Source organism: Boleophthalmus pectinirostris, unplaced genomic scaffold (genome assembly GCF_026225935.1).
Source record: "Boleophthalmus pectinirostris isolate CB_2022bp ecotype Guang Dong unplaced genomic scaffold, ASM2622593v1 HiC_scaffold_15, whole genome shotgun sequence".
Taxonomy (NCBI): Eukaryota; Metazoa; Chordata; class Actinopteri; order Gobiiformes; family Gobiidae; genus Boleophthalmus; species Boleophthalmus pectinirostris.
The window spans coordinates 12,883,069-12,902,522 of NW_026571070.1; the positions used below are offsets into that span (position 1 = coordinate 12,883,069).

At 39.0% G+C, this 19,454-nt stretch overlaps 1 protein-coding gene across 1 annotated transcript in view; it reads left to right on the top strand.

Moving 5' to 3' along the window:
- The window catches only part of sh3kbp1 (SH3-domain kinase binding protein 1), a 97,879-nt gene that overhangs the window by 54,858 nt on the left and 23,567 nt on the right, over nucleotides 1–19,454 (top strand). Inside the window, exons 3-7 of the mRNA XM_055150717.1 lie at nucleotides 8–125; nucleotides 3,943–4,049; nucleotides 4,802–4,940; nucleotides 6,514–6,593; nucleotides 8,555–8,644. Coding sequence (XP_055006692.1) covers nucleotides 8–125; nucleotides 3,943–4,049; nucleotides 4,802–4,940; nucleotides 6,514–6,593; nucleotides 8,555–8,644 — 534 coding nt within the window. The remainder of the gene's footprint in view (nucleotides 1–7; nucleotides 126–3,942; nucleotides 4,050–4,801; nucleotides 4,941–6,513; nucleotides 6,594–8,554; nucleotides 8,645–19,454) is intronic.

A 19,454-nucleotide genomic window follows, 5' to 3' on the forward strand; every position in this document is an offset into this window, starting at 1 on the left:
TTTGCAGGAGATAAAGAAAGAGGGGAAGCGTGATGGAGGGCAAGCTGCAGTTCTTAAAAATGAGCTGTCCAACGGCCGGGCCAGTCCTGTATCCACGGAGACGGGGGTCAGACCTGGGAAGAAAGGTAAACGACAACACAGCACTACACTGTAATGATGGAGCCCCACGCTCATAGATCATATTGTAATTAACTGGACAGATAAGGTTAAACTATTATTTATAATGCAGTGTGTCGGGTTTGGACTAAAACAGGCGAGTCAGTTAATCACTACTAATCACTATGAATCATTTGAAATAATAGTCTATTACTAATTTAGAAACTGAGTAATTGTTCTGGTATTCATAGGTTTCAGGCAAATGATTCCTTCCTGATTTGAAGGATTTTATGGGGACTTTTCCCTGTTCAAAAGATAAAATATTTTAATCTGAATTGTGTTATCGCTATAACAATGGAGAGCTGTTTCCAAAGTCGAATTCTTTAAATCAGGAAGGAATCATTATTTTACGCTTGAAATCCAAATTGACATAAGAAACATGTTAAAGGTGCATTATGAAACTTTTTTGGTGGAGGGTCCATCAAATGCTTTTTTTTCCCATGGAGATAGAGTTATGGAGTTATTTCTTGTTCTGGAATGTTCCACAGTACGGTATTAAACCTTTCTGTCTTCATGGAGACCAAATCAGACCAAGTAACAGGTCAGATCTATGGAGAGGCAATCCCGCTCACAGTCAGAATGCCAGGTTTTCTAGGTATTTTTGAGCCTGTAATTTCATAAATGTAACGGACAGCTGTTTAATGTCATACTGTGGGACATTCCAGACAAAGCAATAACATCTCCATGGGAAAAAAACAAAACAAAAACACATTTGACGGGCCCTCTACCAAACAGTTAGTTATCTTTAAAGCCAATTTTGTTGTAAAAATATACTCAAGAAGTTCTCAAAATTGCTCTCAAATTGCATCTCTTTATCTTAAATCTTCAAATTTTGCACAATCTAAACAACTAATAAATTAAAGCTGCACTGTACAATTTTTATGATGGAGGTGCTGCTGCCATCACCTAATCTCCCCGGTGATGTTGTTGCTTTGCCTGGGATGTCCCTCAGTATGGCATTAAACAAATATACCTTGTATTTATTCCATTACAGATGTTTTTCTTTCTCAAAACTACACTAAAAACATGCATTATTACTTTGAACAGGCCCACTTCTCCACAGATCTGACCTGTAAGTTGACCTTGTGAGGTGGCCTGCTTGTCTCCATGAAGATAGTTAAATCAAATGCCATACCGGGAACAACATTAACATCTACATAGAGTCAAGCAGGTGGCAGACTCTCTACCAGAAAACTGAAATAATAATCGCCACATTAATTGATTACCAAAAATAATTATTAGCCGCACCCTAGTTCAGTTTTGACACAAAGCTAGTACATTTTCTATTAAAACAAAAGTGTATCTAGCCTTATCTAACCTTTCAGTGTTGTTTCATACTGTCTAGTAGAGAAATCTCCTTTAAAAGTACTTTGGTCTCTTTTTAAATCTTTTAAACTACACTCTTGTCTGTTGGTTGCTGTTATTTCTGTCCTGTCTACTCCAAGTCCCTTATAAATAAATGATATAAAACTCTTCCTGAGCCTGAGCGTGTGACTGTGAGAGGGAGAGAGGGACACCTGGTGGCGAGAGGGGGCAGTGCAGCGTTTAACCTCAGCTGGTGTTGAGTGAGTCAGGAGTAATGAGCAGCTTTAGGCAGCAGAGCTCAGTGTGAGGCTGTGCTTAATGTTTGAGCTGGTGTCTGTGTCTGGTGTGTGATTAAACGGTCAGTGCTCCTCCATGTTATATTGTGTTAGTAAAGCAGTTAATGTATTCTAGCGTTGTTGGCGGAGCATTACTAGGAAACTGCAATAAAATAAATAAAATACTTTAAAAATGCCCACAAAAAAGGTGTAAACTTATTGAATTAGTGTTCACTCAAAACTATTCAGTGACCCATCTGGACCTTGAACGTTGAATAACTGTTTCTCTCTCTCTATTTTTAAACTTTCTTATGATGTTTTGACCATAGACTGCATAAAGAAGTGGACTAAGGGCTCCAGTCAAATGAAGCTCATGAGGCTTGCAGTCATAGGAGCGAATTTGGAGCTTGGTATTAGGAATAGGAATTTATTTACAGACAAAATGGCAAAATAATAAAAAACACCAGGATCATGTAGACAAGGTTAATACAAACATTTTAAGACCAAAAAGATGAGACTCACTAGCCAGGCTGGTGCCACCTAGTGCCTCCATTCAATTTCATTTCCCTCCAGCGACTAGGTCAGGAATCAGAATACACTAGACAGTTTGTAAGAACCCTGGAAGTTGTAGACCCCACACCGTCCAATCAGTGAAAAGCTGTGAAGCCATGACGTCAAACTCAAGCGCCTGTCTGGGTCCCTTTTGTGGTACAGCACAACAGTAAACAAAGCAGTCGAGATGGATGTGGACGAAGACATACATTCTGTGTTGGCAACGATTCCCGAGATTGAGGATTTAAAGTCAAAACAAAAAGAATGTTTGATAAATTTTATCAAGGGGAAAGACGTTATTGCTCTTCTTCCTACGGGATTTGGCGCATTACATACGTCACGACCAAATAGCAGCGATTGGTTAAATAAAAAAGTACCCGCCTATTGTCGAGCGAACGAATCCTAATGCTGTGAGGTCAGACGGTTTCCACAAAGTGAAACCAGCTGATGAATCAGGCTAGAGGCTCCCTGCAGCAGTTACAGTTTTTTTCAATTTCAATCTAAAGTCAATTGGAAACAGAGTCGATGGAGCCGGAAGCATTTCCTATTTGAAATGTGGCAGCTGTGATGGTCTGTGAACATTATGAACATTACGTCCTTGTGAGTTAATTTACCCTAAACACCAAAATAATAGGGTGTGCTGATAGCTATAGTTTCATTGGTTATCAATCTCAAACTTTTCACGTCAAATACTTCCAAAAATTATGTTTAGATTTCCAACCAAGATCTAAACCTGGACTATCTTAACGCATCCCTATAACTGATGAATGCAAGACGATGGACTGCTGACTTTAATTTTGCTATCTGTCTATCTATATTTATTTCTTTATTTCTTTTATTAGGCCTGTTATGGTTAAACCAGATCTAAAATGAGACTAGTTTATAGGTAGTTTAAATGTGGATTAACTCAAAAGAGAACAAAAGCATGAATAGGTTTGTCTCTGAATAAAACAAATATTCAAACTCCTGACCCCTATACTAGAAGCAGCCCACGTATCACAGGTGGTACATATTTTGAGAAAAACTGCTAAAGGTCGAATCTGTGGCAAGAAGAACTCACTGCGGTGGAAACAAGAAGTGATATTAAAAAAAGTATATTTAAAAACATGTCTTGTTCCATTTAAAACAAGAAAAGTATTTACTGGCATGCATTTATTTATTGATTTTTCTGATCTAATCAAGTATAATTTAAAATTTCCTATTTTAAAGGTTTTATATTACACAAAAATTGACTGTTGTGAGCTTTAAGTCATGTTATAATGTTGTTACTTCATCAAAAACATACCTGGAGTTGTGTTTTGTTTCATTCACACATGTTTGAGTAATTCTTTATTATTAGTCTGTCGACATCTCCAAATTCCCAAGTGCTCTGTTCCACCTTGTGATGTCATGCAGTGGTAGTTTTCAAGTTAACAGCTCCTTTTACCTCTTAATACATGACATTTGGTCAAGATGTTACAGAGTATTTTCCATTTGAGACAAGAACGCAGCCTAAATATGCAGAGTTTGTGTGTGAATATGAAACAAAACCACAAATTCAAGTATGTTTTGATTAGAAAACAGCATTAAAACATACTGTAGATCTGAAATATTTACATTAATATGGGCTCTTTAAACCCAGTATAACTCATTGCTTGTATTGTGTGTTTGACAGTGGAGCAGATCCGTAAGCGGAGGTGTAAAGCGGCCTTCAGTTATGTTCCACAACACGAAGACGAACTCGAGCTGAAGATCGGAGACATCATCGAGATTATCACAGAGGTAAAACACAGGAAACGAAACCTGAACTAAAACTGAGATATGACGTGAATGTAACGAGATACAAGGATGTCCTCTACACCACTAACACGTGATCAGTGAAGGACACAGAGACACTACAACCAGATTCAAGGACTGTATAATATAATGTAAGGTTACTTGTACACATAATCGATGCACTAATGATTTATTATGATGCTTTTTTTAAAGTAATAGTATTATTTAAAGCGCCCTTATTACAGTATTTTCTGATTTTTGCTATAATGTTCCTATCAAAAACACACCTGGAGTTGTGTTTTGTTTCATTCACACACAATCTGTGCAAATTTAGGCTGAATTCTTCCCTCAATCAGAAAACACTTCCACCTTATGATGTCATGTGGTAAAACAGGAAGTGCTCCACTGTGTTTTTAAACTTCATACACCTTCACTAGAATCATTTGGACGATTTCAGCCCTGGAATTCCCAATCTCTACTGATCTAAAGGTAAACAGCAGCTGTTAATGTGAAAACTACCGCTGACATGACATAACAATGCAGAACAGAACATTTTTAGCTTTGGAGATGTAGACAGACTAATAATAAAAGCTTACTCAGAAATGTGTGAAAGAGAGAAGAATGTGAATGAAAACCAATGTGTCAACTCACAGCTGTGTTGCTTTGTGAAAAAAAGGTGTGAATGCAGTTCTAGAGTTCATTTCCGTGTGAGTAAATGTATAAATTTAACTATAATCTAATTAAATGTGTGTTTTCAGGTGGAGGAGGGCTGGTGGGAGGGAGTACTGAACGGTAAAACTGGGATGTTTCCGTCAAACTTCACCAAAGAGATCGTTCTGGACTCAGATACGCCCCCTATAGACACATCGCAGGAAGACCTCCGCAGTGGACGCACAAGTGAGAATAACAAATGTCCTGTTCACAATATGTAAAACTCAGATATGTATTAAAGGTGCACTGTGTAACTTTTTGGTTGGGGGTCCGTCACCTGCTTATTTCTATGGATATGTCACAGGTGGTTTTATAGCTCAAACATACCAAGAAAAACAGGCATTCTGACTGTAGGTGGGGTCACCTCTCCACAGATCTGACCTGTAACTTGTTACTTATGTTATTACACAGCAAAAAGTAGAGGGTTAAAATTGACTCTCACAGAATCAACTTTAACATTTTCTCAGAGTTTATATGAGTCCAATCTGTTCTAGAGTTAATTTAACATTTTTGGAAATGTTAATTAAATAACACTGGACCAAACTTTCTGTTTAACCCCGAAATCCAGAGTAAACAGATAACACTTTGTAGAGTTATCCTGATAATAACAACACACAGAGGTGTTTTATTTTATTTTTACTTTATTTGAGTTAATTTAAGATTAAATTATGTACAAAACTGGTTCAAACTGGTCTTCTCTCACAAGAGTTTGAAGTGGTGAATGGGAGGAGCCAAATTAACACTAAGAGAAGTTGAATTAACAGTAAGGGAAGTGGAATTTACACTACGGGAAGTTGAATTAACACTAGAGGAAGCTGAATTAACCTCAGCCACATCAACTCTGGCAAATAACCCCAACTCAAACCCCCATTTAAGTTTCAAATAGTTAAAATAACACTTTTGGTGTTAAAAACAACTCTGAAATATTTTACCCAAAAAATTTAACCCTCCAGTTTTTGCTGTGTACGTTCTTTTTTCAGACCAAGAGTTCGTTATCATCCCTGACAGTTTCGACTGCTCCCTGTGGTCTTCCTCAGAGTGCTCACGTGATGTTGCTGTGATGTGTTCAGTCAGCTGATTTAAACAGGTTTTGGTGCTCTCTTCCTACCAGTAGAGGCAGGACGACAGCACCATCTGCAGTCTGGCTTCCTCAGGACAGTATCCAAGGTGTGTGAGAGTAAAAAAGTCCAACGATGTTTGTTGGATTCGTCGCTGGATTGAAGAGGCAATCAAAATATGGAAACATGCCGACGGGACGATAAACCGGGACGAGAGGGGGCTTTTTTACTCTCACGCACCTGGGATACTGTCCTGAGGAAATCGGACTGAAGATGGTGCTGTCATCTTGCCTCCACCGGTAGGAAGACAGCAGCAAAACCTGTATAAATCAGCTGACCGGACACGTCACAACAACATCACATGACTCTGAGGAAGAGCGCAGGGAGCAGTCGAAAATGTCGGATATGAAAACAAACTCTTGGTCTGAAAAAATAACCTAATAACACTAAATTATTGGAAGACAAAATGAGCCTAATCGGACTATGACCTGTAACTTGCTCTGGTTTAGTCTCTGTGGTGATAGAAAGGTTTAATGCCATACTGTGAAACATTCCAGACAAAGCAATCACCACGGGGAAAACCATTTGACAGACTATTCCACCAGAAAAGTTACGTGAAGCACCTTTAAAATTAGATCTGTATTTCTTATTATTTATGGCAAACTGTCTTATTCTCCTCTTTTATCTGTGTTGTGTTTTAGGTAAGGAGAGCCCGGGCAGTGAGAGCGATGGAGCAGACAGCCGCTCAGACACAGGATCAGTGGAGATTCAGCCCAAGAAGGTAATGACTATATTCAGTAAATACACCTGTCTCCTTTTACTCTGCACAGTGTTATTATCAGGGATGAGCAGAGAGGCTATAATGCTCACCTCAACTGAGATAAGAAGCGACTCAAAATCATTCCCAGGGATTTTATTTACCTGACCAGCTTGAACCACAAACTTTATGAGAAACGAGTGGATCTTGTCACCCTGAGTTCAGAGGGTGTGATTGACAGGCGGGTTAACCAATCAGAGAGAGGCATGGTCAGTTCTGTCAAAAACATACACGGCTTATTAGTGCTTACTCATGAAAAAGGAGAAAAAAAAAAACAGAATAAAAGACTGAAAAATAGCATTATTTTTTTCCGAATCAACAATCAAAGCACCAAACTATTAGTTAAAGAGGTTATATTTTTTGTTACGAGAATTTTTGAGTGGAGATGTCTTTCATATTTTAGAGCCACATTATTATTATTTCGTTTTGTCCCCTGAGGAAAGTCAGACGCTGAAATGCATTGGGACTTTGTAAGTTGTCCATTTAGACATGCCCTAAATTAATAAAGGTGTTTTATTTTAACCAGTGAGTGCCTTGGGTTTTTTGCATCTTTAAATTGACTTCCCTTCCCCAAAAAGCACCACTATGTTCTATCTATTGTGTATTATCCTTTGGAGGTCCAAGAAGAGTCTGTTTGGATGGAGGATTTTCACCCTTGTACAAAGATTTTTCCTTCTTTTTACTGTATTTTTATGATTTTTTTTTTTTTTTTCAAATTAAAGGTGCACTATGTAACTTTTCGGTTGGGGGTCAGTCAACTTCTTTGTTTTTTGATATAATTTCTCTGTTTTGAATGCTTCACAAAATGATATTAAACAGATCTGCCTTAGATTTATTCAGTTACAGTTGGTTTAATAACTCAAAAATACCAAGAAAATCGGTCGTTCTGAGTTCTGAGTGTGAGCGGGGTTGCCTCTCCACAGATCTGACCTATAACTTAGACTAGTTTTTGTCTCCATGATAATAAAAAAGTTTAATGCCATACTGTGAAACATTCCAGACAAAGTAGTAACATCTCCATGGAGAAAACCATTTGACAAACCCTCATTTACACTTACACAATGCACCTTTAATGAAAAAAACTGATATACTCATTCATACATTACATCAGGGGTCTCCAACCTTTGTCCTCCGATGAGCTACCTTTACAAAATGAAAATGCTCTACTAATTTTAGCCGTAGGGTGACCAGATTTTCAAAATTCAAAACTGGGACACACCTGGGTTGGGATGGTTAGTATAAATAAAATTGTGAAAAGAGCATGTAATATAATCTAAGGGACTTCTGACAAAGCATTTTTTGCGTTATTGTCATTTTCTGTATTTTGGCTAAACAAATGATAATTTATGCTCCTCTTTAGTGTTGGCAGGGATCTGATTAGTCAAAAATTGTGATAGTCCTGTTCTAGTCCTGGTTTAGAACTGATGTAGTCCTGGTTTACAACTGATGTAGTCCTGGTTTACAACTGATGTAGTCCTGGTTTAGACTTAGTTTAGTTCTGGTTTAGATCAGATTGGTCAAAAATAGAGACACCTGGGACATTTCTTGTATAAAACTGGCACAAATTACAGGTTTTGGTTTTGGTCTGCTGGGACAGGGGACACAGGGCTCAAAACTGGGACTGTCCCAGGAAAATAGGGACGTCTGGTCACCCTATTTAGCAGTCACAAGAAATTAAGCATAGGAAAACCTTAGATGGGCAACAGTTTGATAGACTTACAAAACATAGACAGTTTAAACAGTTTAATTAGTTTATTCAGAAATCCTTTGGCGAGCTACTTGGAAGAGGTTGAAGAGCTACTGGGAGCTCCCAAGCTACAAGTTGGAGACCCCTGCATTACATGTTCACCATACTTTATACTGCATTATAATATGTAATAATAATATATAATTGCTTTTTTTTTTTTTTTTTTTTCAATTTGTAGGTTAGAGGTTTTGGTTTTGGCGACATCTTCAAAGATCAGCCAATCAAACTCCGACCGCGATCATTAGAAGTGGATACAGAGGCCACGAAGGTACAAACTAACCCACTAAACTACATACTGTATACTCACATTTTTACTCATTTTATTATGAAGTAACAGTGGTACAGTGGGCTGACTGTTTGCCCCATTACCAGAGGGTCACCAGTTCCAACCTTGTACACATTTAATACCATTGTTTCTCTGGACAAAACGTCTATATAACTCATGGCGATTGCTGTATACTTTTTGTGTAGTATTTAGTATTTGTAGTTGTGACTGTGTTGTGAAAGAGTGAATATACTATGATACTATAAATAAAATAGTCAGTCAGTTGTATGGTAAGAAACAGGAACTCTTAAGCTCTTGAGGAAGTGGTCTCCAGTTGCCCCCGGTTACGCTCACAAAAGTTTAACTAAACGCCGCAGGGATTTGACGAGCAAAGAAGAAGTGAGAGCTCCACATGCAGACAGGCTCACAGAAAGAACAGAGAGAGAGAGAGAGAGAGGGGGGAAGGGAAGATGGAGAGAGAGACAAAAGAGCAGAGGAGAAAGAGGGAGAAAGAGTAGACAGAGTAAGGAATAGGAAAGAGGAAAAGGGAGAGAGATAAAAGGTGGAGAGAATAGCAGAAAGAGGGGAGATAGAGAAGGAATGACGGAATATGGGAAATGAGAGAGTGAGGGAGAGAGAAGGGAAAGAGAAACAGCCAGAGAGAGACAGACAGAGGGAGAGAGAGGAGAAAGAGGGAGAATGAGTAGACAGAAAGAGTCAAAAAAAAAGAAAAAAAAGAAAAGGTGTGGGTAGAGTAAGGAAGAAGAAAAAAGAGAAGAGAGGGAGAGAGATGAAATGTGGAGAGAAGGAGAGAAAAGGAGAGAGGGAATGAAAGAGGGATGGAGGGAGAGAGAGTGGGGGGAGATAAGGAGAGAGAGGGGAGGCAAGAGAATATTTGGGGAAAAAAAAATACGAAGAAGGGGAAGAGCGAAGAGAGAGAGAGACAGCCAGAAAAATTAAGGAGGAGAGAGAGAGGTGAAAAGGAAAGGAGAGAGACAGAGAGAGGGAGAGAAGAAAGAGGGAGAATGAGTAAACAGAAAGAGTCAAAAAAGAAAATATGTGGACAGAGTAAGGAAAAGGAAAGAGAGAGAAGAGGAGAGAGATGAAAGGTGGAGAGAATAGCAGAAAGAGGAGAGATAGAAAAAGAGGGAGAGATATGAAAAAAGAAAGGGAGTGAAAGAAAGTGAAGGAAGAAGTGAGTGAGAGGGAGAGCGTGTGGAAATGAGGAGAGAGATGGGGCAAAAGGATATTTGAAAAAAAAATGCCAAGAAAGGGGTAGAGAGGCAAGGCAAGGCAAGGCAAGGCAAGTTTATTTGTATAGCACAATTCGTACACAAAGTAATTCAAAGTGCTTTACAGAATAAGAAATACATTAAAATCATAAAAAAGACAAATCAAAACATAAATAATCATAAAGATTAAAATTAAAAAAGAGAGACATAAATTGGAGAGAAGAGTGCGGAATGAAAACCTTTCAGTTATATGCACAGTTAAACAGAAATGTTTTGAGTCTGGATTTAAACAGCGTCACAGAAGAGGCCTGTCTCACATGTTCAGGAAGACTGTTCCAGGTTTTAGCTGCATGAACCTGAAACGCTGACTCCCCTTGTTTAGTTCTGACTCTGGGCACCAGCAGGAGGCCGGTCCCTGAGGTCCTCAGAGTGCGAGATGGTTCATATGACACTAACATGTCACAGATGGACTTTGGTGCTCGGCCATGGAGAGACTTGTACAAACAGCTGCTTTAAAGTCTTTTCTCTGAGGCACAGGAAGCCAGTGCAGAGACCTGAGCACAGGACTTATGTGCTCGTACTTCCTAGTTCGAGTAAGGACCCGAGCTGCAGCATTCTGGATGTTCTGCAGCGTCTCACAGCTCGTTTGGAGAGACCAGTGAGCAGACCATTACAGTAGTCTAACCTACTGGAGACAAATGCATGGATAAGTTTCTCCAAGTCTGATTTAGACAGTAAACCTTTGATTTTTGCTATGTTTTTTAGATGGTAAAAGGCTGCAGATGTTATTGATTTTATGTGACTGTTAAAGTTCAAGTCTGAGTCCATTATTACCCCTAGATTTCTTGCCTGATTTGAAGGTTTTAGAGAGAGAGACTGGAGGTGACTGCTGACACTGTCCCTTTGTTTCTGTGGACCAAACACTATGACTTCAGTCTTGTCAGAGTTTAGCTGGAGAAAGTTGTTTTGCATCCACACACTGATCTGTTGGATGCAGTGACCAAGTGACTCCACTGGTCCATAGTCTCCTGCTGCCAGAGAGACGTAGATCTGAGTGTCATCTGCATAATTGTGGTACGACACGTTATTGCTGCTTATTAACTGGCCTAATGGCAGCATGTAGAGATTGAACAACAGGGGGCCCAGGATTGACCCCTGAGGCGCCCCACAGGTCAGGGCCATGTCATCTGAGACACAGTTTCCAATTTCAACAAAATACTTCCTGTCTTCTAGATAGGACTTGAACCAGTTTAGTACAGTACCAGAGATGCCCACCCAGTCCTCTAGTCTCTGTAGGAGAGGATCCCATGATCGACAGTGTCAAAAGCAGCACTCAGATCTAACAGGATCAAGACTGAGACTTTGCCTGCATCAGTGTTCAGGCGGATGTCATTTGTCACCTTGATAAGAGCAGTCTCAGTGCTGTGGTGGGCTCTAAAACCTGACTGGAAAACATCAAAGGAGTTGTTCATTTGGAGAAAGTTCGTAAGCTGTTGGTAAACAGCTTTTTCAAGGACTTTGCCAAAAAACGGCAGATTTGAGATGGGTCTGAAATTGTTCAGTACTGTGGCATCAAGACTGCTCTTCTTTAGGAGAGGCTTAATGACCGCAGTTTTCAACGCATTTGGGAATGTTCCAGATTGAAGTGACATGTTAACTATGTGAGTGAGTGGTGAAAGTAAACTGTTGAGGACGGACTTTAGAAATCTAGTGGGTAACATGTCCAGGCAGCAAGTAGATGAACTCAGACTGGTAACGATCTCTAAAACAGTTTTGTCAGTTACAGGTGCAAAGTGATTCAGCTCTAAGTGTCTCTGTGGCTGCATGCTTGTTATTTGTGTTGTGGAATTGATGGCATTGATGAGAGGAGAGAGAAAGAGACAGAGAAATAAAGAGGGAAGAGAGAGGGAGGTGAGAGGAGAGAAACAGGCAGAGGGAGAGAGAGGAGAAAGAGGGAGGGAATGAGAAACAGAAATAGTAAAAAACGAAAAGATAGAGTACGGAAGAGGAAAAAGAAAAGAGAGGGAGAGAGATGAAAGGGGGAGAGAATAGCAGAAAGAGGGGAGATAGAGAAGGAAGGAGACATATGGGAAATGAGAGAGGGGGAGAGAGAGTGGGGGGAGAGGTGAGCAAGAGGAGAATATTTGAAAAAAAAATAGAGGGGGAGAGAGAGAGGAGAAAGGAGAGAGACAGCCAGAGAAATAAAGAGGGAGGAGAGAGGGAGGTGAAAGGAGAGGAGAGAGAGAGGGAAAATTAGTAGACAGAAGGAGTCAAAAAGAAAGGGTGTGGATAGAGTAAGGGAGAGGAAAGAGAGGGAGGAGAGTAATGAAAGAGGGGAGATATCGGAAATGAAAGAGGGAGAGTGAGAGAGAGAGAGTGGGGGGAGATGAGGAGAGAGAGAGACACACGGGCAAGAAGAAGGGAAGAGAGAGAGGAGAAAGAGAGAGACAGCCAGAGAAATAAAGAGGGAGGAGAGAGAGGTGAAAGGAGAAAAAAGAGATAGCCAGAGGGAGAGAGAGGAGAAACAGGGAGAGAATGAGAAACAGAAATAGCAAAAAAAAAAAAAAAAAGATGTGGATAAAGTAAGGAGGAGGAAAGAGGGAGGAGAGGAGAAAGAGCGAGAATGAGTAAACAGAAAGAATAAAGGTGTGGAGAGAGTAAGGAAGAGGAAAGGGAAAGAGAAAGAGGCGTGGGATGAGGGATGAACTAAATTTACTTTAAAATGTAAAAAGGAAACAGGAGCCTATCTTCACCTAATATAGTCATGTCCAGCCATTGTTTCATTCATAAAGACGTCGACTAAGGAAGAGTGACGTCAAACACCGAGTTCAGCTCCAGTCAAATGAAGCTCACTGAGGCAGGAGGTTGTAGGGAAATAAAAATAGAAACACCGGGATCATGTAGAGCGGGTTCATACGAACATTTTAAGACCAAATTGATGTGAAGCCAATTGGAAACAGAGTCAATGGAGAGAGAGAGAGAGAAAAGAGAAGGAGTGGTAGAATAGAGAGAGAACAGGTAGAGAAGAGAGAGAGAAAAAAAGTAGAAATAGAACAAGAGAAGGAGAGCTAAAGTAGACAAAGAAAGAGAGGTGGAGTAGAAAGAAAGAGAAGAAAATGAGAGAAAGAGAAGGAGGTATAGAGTAGAGAGAGGGAAGGAGAGAGTAGAGAGAGAAAAAGAGTAAGGACAGAGAGAGAGAGGAGAGAAGGAAAGACAGAGATAAAGCAGGAGAATGAGAGATAGAGTAGAGAGAGAGAGAGAGAAAGCGAAGGAGTGATAAAGTAGAGAGAGAGAGAGGTGGAGCAGAAAGAAAGAGCAGAGAGAGAGAAGAGAAGGAGAGACAGTTAAGATAGAGCAGGAGGAGAGGTAGTAGAGAGAGAGAGAGAGAGGGTGGAGTAGAATGAAAGAATGAGAGAGAGGAGAGAGAGAAGGAGAGAAAGAGTAGAGAGAGAACAAGAGAAGGAGAGATAAGGTTAGAGAGCAAGAGAGAGAAATGGGTGGATTAGAAAGAGAGAGAGAAGAGAGGGAGAGATAAAGTAGAGAGAGAGAGGTGGAGCAGAAAGAAAGAGTAGAGAGAGAGAAGAGAAGGAGAGACAAAGTTAAGACAGAGCTGGAGGAGAGGTAGTAGAGAGAGAGAGAGAGAGGTGGAGTAGAATGAAAGAAAAAGAAGAGAGAGAACAAGAGAAGGAGAGATAACGTAGAGAGCAAGAGAGAGAGAAAACGAGGTGGAGAAGGAGAGACAGAGAAGACATGGGGCAAGAGAAGTGAGAGATAAAGTAGAACGAGAGAGAGAGAAAGAAGTGGAGTAGAAAGAAAGAGTACAAAGAGAGAGAAGAGAAGGAGAGAAAGAATAGAGATGGATCTAGAGAAGGAGGAAGAAAGAAGAGAGAGAAAGAGAAGTGGAGTAGAAAGAAAGAGGAGAGAAAGAAATATACATGGATCAAGAGAAGTAGAGAGAAAGTGGTGGAGTAGAAAGAAAGCGAGAGTAGAGAGAGAGAGAGAGAACGAGAAGGAGTGGTAGAATAGAGGAGAGGCCGAGTAGAGGCAGGGAGAGAAAGAGCGAGTAGAAAGGAAGAGAGAGAAAGAAGCAAAGGGGAGGAGGCAGAGAGAGAGAGAGAGAGGAGGTGGAGATTTTCACTGACGTTTACAGATCCACACACACTGGCCGCTGCTCTGAGCTGATGCAGCACAAATCCAACTGTGTCTTTATATTTGGCTGCACTGGTAAAGGTAGGACTTTTGAATACTCGAAGAAACTACTGTACTACATCTGTAAATACTTATACTTTTTTAGCTACAACAGTATTTTGAACGTCTATTTATATAACTTGTATTATCTGTAATTTTGTAATACATGTTGTCAAGGTTTCACTATTTCCTTATACATTATGAAAACAAAAAAATATAGCAAATACTTGATACTTTTGATACTTCATTTTACTTTACGTGTGAGTAAATCCTGTGTTTGAATTTAGCTGTGCAGTTTGAGAGATTCTAGTTTCAATTTGCAAGTCATCTTTTTGCTTATGTCAGTCAATTTTGAGCATGAAATAAAAAAAACTAAAGCGAAATCAAGTGTATTTTTTATCTGTTCTGATTTAGCTGTTACATTATTGGCCTTGGGGATGTTTTTTTTTTTTTTTTTCCACCAATCTCTGCTCAGTGTTGCAGTGTATTTCTTAATAATGGACATTGGCTGGTTGCATCTCCTGTTGTTGCTTTATTTTAAGATCCTGTACAGTTATGTGTGGAAAAGTTACTCAGTTTGTTGCATTGCAGTCAGACAGTCTAGAGTGAAGAAACAAAACTAAATGAGGAAGTGAAAAGGTGCTTGCTGGAGTTTCATACACAAACGTCATCTTCGTTGGTCCCATGGTGCTTTTAGAGATTGTGTGGTTAGTTGTACTGTGATATTGTTTGTTTAATTGAGATTTTAAGCCTTTATTTCACGTTTAATGTTTTGTTTCCTCATTAAAACTTATCGTGATTTGTTTAGTTCTGTTTTTTATTAGTCATGTTTGAATATATGTGTAGGCTGAGAGATAAAGTAGAGATAGAGCAGGAGAAGGAGAGATAAAGTAGAGAGAAACAGAGGAGGAGTAGCAAGAGGGAGAGGAGTGACAGAGTAGAGAGAGAATAAGGGTAGAGACTGAGAAGAGAAGGAGAGATGGAATAGAGATAGAGCAAGAGAAAGAGATAGCTAAAGTAGAGAGAAAAGGAGGTTGTGTAGAAGGAAAGAGAGAGAGCAAGAGAAGGAGACATAAAATCGAGAGAGAGAGAGTTGGTGTAGAAAGAAAGAGGAGAAGGAGAGAGAAAGTAGAGAGAGAAAGAGAAGAAGGATGGTAGAATAGAGAGAGGAGAGTAGTAGAGAGGGAGAAGAGAAGGAGAGACAGAGTACAGATAGAGCAAGAGAAGGAGAGAAAGTAGACAGAGAGGTGGAGTAGAAAGAAAGAGGGAGAGAGAGAGAAAAGGAGAGACAGGGTAGAGAGAGAGCAAGAGAAGGAGATATAAAGTACAGCAAGAGAAAGGGATGTAGAGCGGTAGAACAGAGAGAGGAGAGATTGAGTAGAGAGAGAAGAAATAGAGAGAGAAGAGAGCAGGAGAGAAGAAGAGAAAAAGTAGAGACAGAGAGGGGTCTTGTAGAAAGAAAGAGAGGGAGAGAGAGAGAAAAGGAGAGAGAGGGTGAAAGAGAGAAACTGAAGGAGCGGTAGGATAGAGGAGAGAGAGTAAAGTCAGAAAGGAGAGGACAAAAGGAGAGACAGAGTAGAGAGAGAGCAAGAGAAGGAGATATAAAGTAGGGAGAGGGAAGTAGAGTGATAGAATAGAGAGAGGAGAGATTGAGTAGAGAGAGAAGAAGAGCAGAGAGAGAGAATAGAGAAGGAGATATCAAGTAGAGAGAGAGAGGTGTAGCAGAAAGAAAGAGAGCAAACAAGAGAAGGAGATAAAGTAGAGAGTGGGAGAGAAAGAGAAGCAGAGTGGTAAAACAGAGAGAGGAGAGATAGAGTAGAGAGAGCAAGAGAAGATAAAGAGAAATTGTAGAGAGAAAGAGAGGTGGAGTAGAATAATAATTAGGTATGTGTAGGCTGTCTCCATCTGGAAAACTGGATTATGTCATGAGGTATTCTTGATTATCATTGTCAGGTTTGAGTCAGAAAATAAAATAAAAAACACAATAATCACTATATTGGCTTATCGTTCAATATCTGTTAGGTGATAAAATGATTAATAAAACGATAATTTTTGTTGCGTATACCTTTTCTTTGCACTATTTGGAAATTTTGTTATTTTTTTTCTGCTTAGAGTTATGTTGTCAGTTGTGTTAGTTGAATTATGAACTAAAATTACACAAAACTAGTTATTTAAAGGTGCATTGTATAACTTTTTTGGAGGGTTTGTCGTCAAATGCGTTTCTCAATGGACATGTTATTGCTTTGTCTGGAACCTTTAAGTGTTTATTTATTGCGTCTCGACACTTTTGAGGGATAATTCTGATTTTCAGTTAATCATACTGTAGGATTCTGTTCAAATTTCAACATTTTAAAGACATCTAAGATTACAAACATTGAGAAAACGTAATGATATGAATCTTACATTTCAGAACATGCGTGTATAGGCCTAAACTACAGGATTACACAGTTAGATATTTTATTGTTTATGGATATAATTATACTTGAATAATTTCAGTTTTTTGCAGTTGGGTAATTTCAGTTGACCAAATTGTAGTTTCATTTTGAGTGTGATACAATTTGCCTCTCTATTCATAGTTTTCAGAAAGATGAGAAATCAACACTTTATAATAACTATACCTTGAATAACCTTGGGCGCACTTAAACTTTATTTACAATGAACAAAAATCTCTATGGAGAATTGTAAGCCAAATTACAGGTTAGATTTGTAAAGAGGCGACCCCACTCACAGTAAGAATTAATGTTTTTGAAGATGTTTTTGAGCTATAAATAACACGTGTAGTTGAATAAATGCAAGATAGATTGGTTTAATGCCGTACTGTGGACAATTTAAACCAAAGTATGAACATCTCAGGTTGCGGACCCTCTTAGTTGAATCAGTCTTCATAAATTAAGATGTAGTTATTCTAAAATGGTGCCCAAATATTGTATCTTTTTGAATTGGAAGAAGTCCTCAAAAGCTGAAGAAAGCTGAAATTCATGAATACACTCCAAAAAGTATCATCTATGTAAATTCAAATTATTAATAATAAAAAAAATAATTAATTTGATTTGAAGAGATTCAACTTGGTAAGAGTTAGGGTTTGGGGTTATCTATCAATGGAATGAGTATTTCTTTCTTGATTCAGACAATATGATATTATTTAGTTCCTTATTTCAAGAGCAAAGAGTTGTTGTTTTTCTTGTCTTTAATGTAACAAGATGCATTTTCATGTTTTAAGTACAAAAGACTTGTTCCATTGGTAGATAATTTGTGAAATGTACTCAAAACAATTAACATTTTCTTAATTCAAGTCATTTTAACCTGGAAAGATTTAACTTTTTGTAGAGTAGAGTCAATGTTGCCTTATTTTTCTTTCGTTTTCAGACCACGTCTCTCCACACGTACACTAGAATATATTGGACGTCCACCTCCTGCAGATGTGTCCTTGTGTATAGGATGTTAGTCAGCCTGTCCCGCTGTGTGCTGAGCTTTAAAGTGACTGCACCCCCTTTGAGTTTGTAATGAGGTGAGGTGATGACTACAGTCTCCCTCTACATCTCTCTTCCTCTCTCTCTCTCTCTCTTTCTCTCTTCCTCTCTCTCTCCATCTGGGACAGGCCCGAGCTGAGTCACCCAGAGCCACGTGAATCACAGCTGCCCCCAGACTAAAACTGCCACCACCCAGTTTGAACAGTAGCTAAAAGGACTAAGTGAAGTAATACTAAGTCAAACTAATTCAGCAGAGATGGACCAATATGATTTTTTTTTTTGAGCCGATGCAGATATCCAGTATTTGTGGTCGATAGGGAAGTAACAATAACCAAAATATTGTGATATTGAATCGTCAAAGTTCTCACAATAATATCGTGGACCATCACAATATATCAAATTACAAGTCTCTTTGCTTAAATTAAGAGTTAAGACAGAGGGAACTACATAGACCATGATCCTTTGCTCCATTTCAGTGAAGACTACAATCTTCTTGTAGTCTAATAACAGCTTTAAGTACTTTTAAGTCTTAGTTCTTTGGATTAAGACTTGTCAAGGCATTTTAAGAGGAAAAAGTAGCATATTAATAGTTTCGTTACGCAAAATATCGCAATAAATATTGTACAGAGAGATTTGGATATTGTTACATTTCTAATCGTGAGCTTTCCCACCATATCGCAATAAATATCATACTGTGAGGTTTATATGTGACGATATCCTATTATAAGATTTGGATATCGTTACACCCCTAGTGGTCGATATTCTATATTTCCCGATACTAATATTAAGCTTTCAAAATCCATAGCAAGGACCAAATTTATATTAAATGTATACGTTAAATTTGGTCCTCCGAGGGTCTGTTAATGCTTTTATCTGTGGAGATGTTGTTGCTTTGTCTGAAATGTTTCACACTACGGCTTCTGTCTTTATGGAGACAAAACCAGATCAAGTTACAGGTCAGATCTGCAGAAAGGCAAGCCTGCTAACAGTCAGAATCCCTGTTTTTCTGGATATTTTTTGAGTTATAAAACCACCTGTAATTGAATAAATGTAAGGTACTACGAAACATCCCAATCAAAAAGTTACATAGTGCACCTTTGAGTCATAGTGATGTTTACAAATTAAATTTTTATTGTGTAAAATGTATTTATCTGAGTTATAAATTCACATTTCCACTCATTAGTCAGCTCAGTAAGATAAATCTGATGCACTGGAAATGCCAAATGGGACAGTGCAGGAAAAATATCTGCGCCAAATATCGGCTAAATGTTCAATATCTGACCCATATTTTCTAGGTCAATGCTTGCTTGGGTCCTGGTCTAATCCTTGGTTTGGCAAAGTCCTGGTCTAGTTCTTGTTTAGTCCCACTCAGCTGAGCGTAGACTAAAAACTCCATCTCCAACAAAGTTCTGGACAGTGGCTAGGAACCACTGACAAACTACGTAATTGAAGTACTACAGTTCAAGTGAGTTCATTCTACTTGGGCTGAGACCAGGGGCGGAGTGAGGCTCTGAAATCGACTGGGAGAGTGTGTAATGCAGAAACCCATCAGTAATCCCTTTTTTAACCTTGTTTTTTGTTTGTTTTTTAGAAATCACCCAAATGTGTAGGGGATTTGAGCCTTGGACCTGATGTAGTCCTGATTTAGTCCTTGGTCTAACTGAGTCCAGCTTTAGTACTTGTTTTGTTCAAGAGTCAAGTCCATAATCTATCATGTACAGCTCCTATTTGAGATGTAGTGCTAGTTAAGTCTTGCATATGCTGGTTAAGACTTTCTTTGGTCCTGGTTTAGTCCTGGTTTAGTCCTGGTTTAGTCCTGGTTTTGTCCAGGTTTACTCTGGGTTTAGTCATTTAATCATTCATTATTTTGTTATTGATTTTTCCAAGTCTAATCAAACCAAATAAAGCGCTAGTTCCTGCATA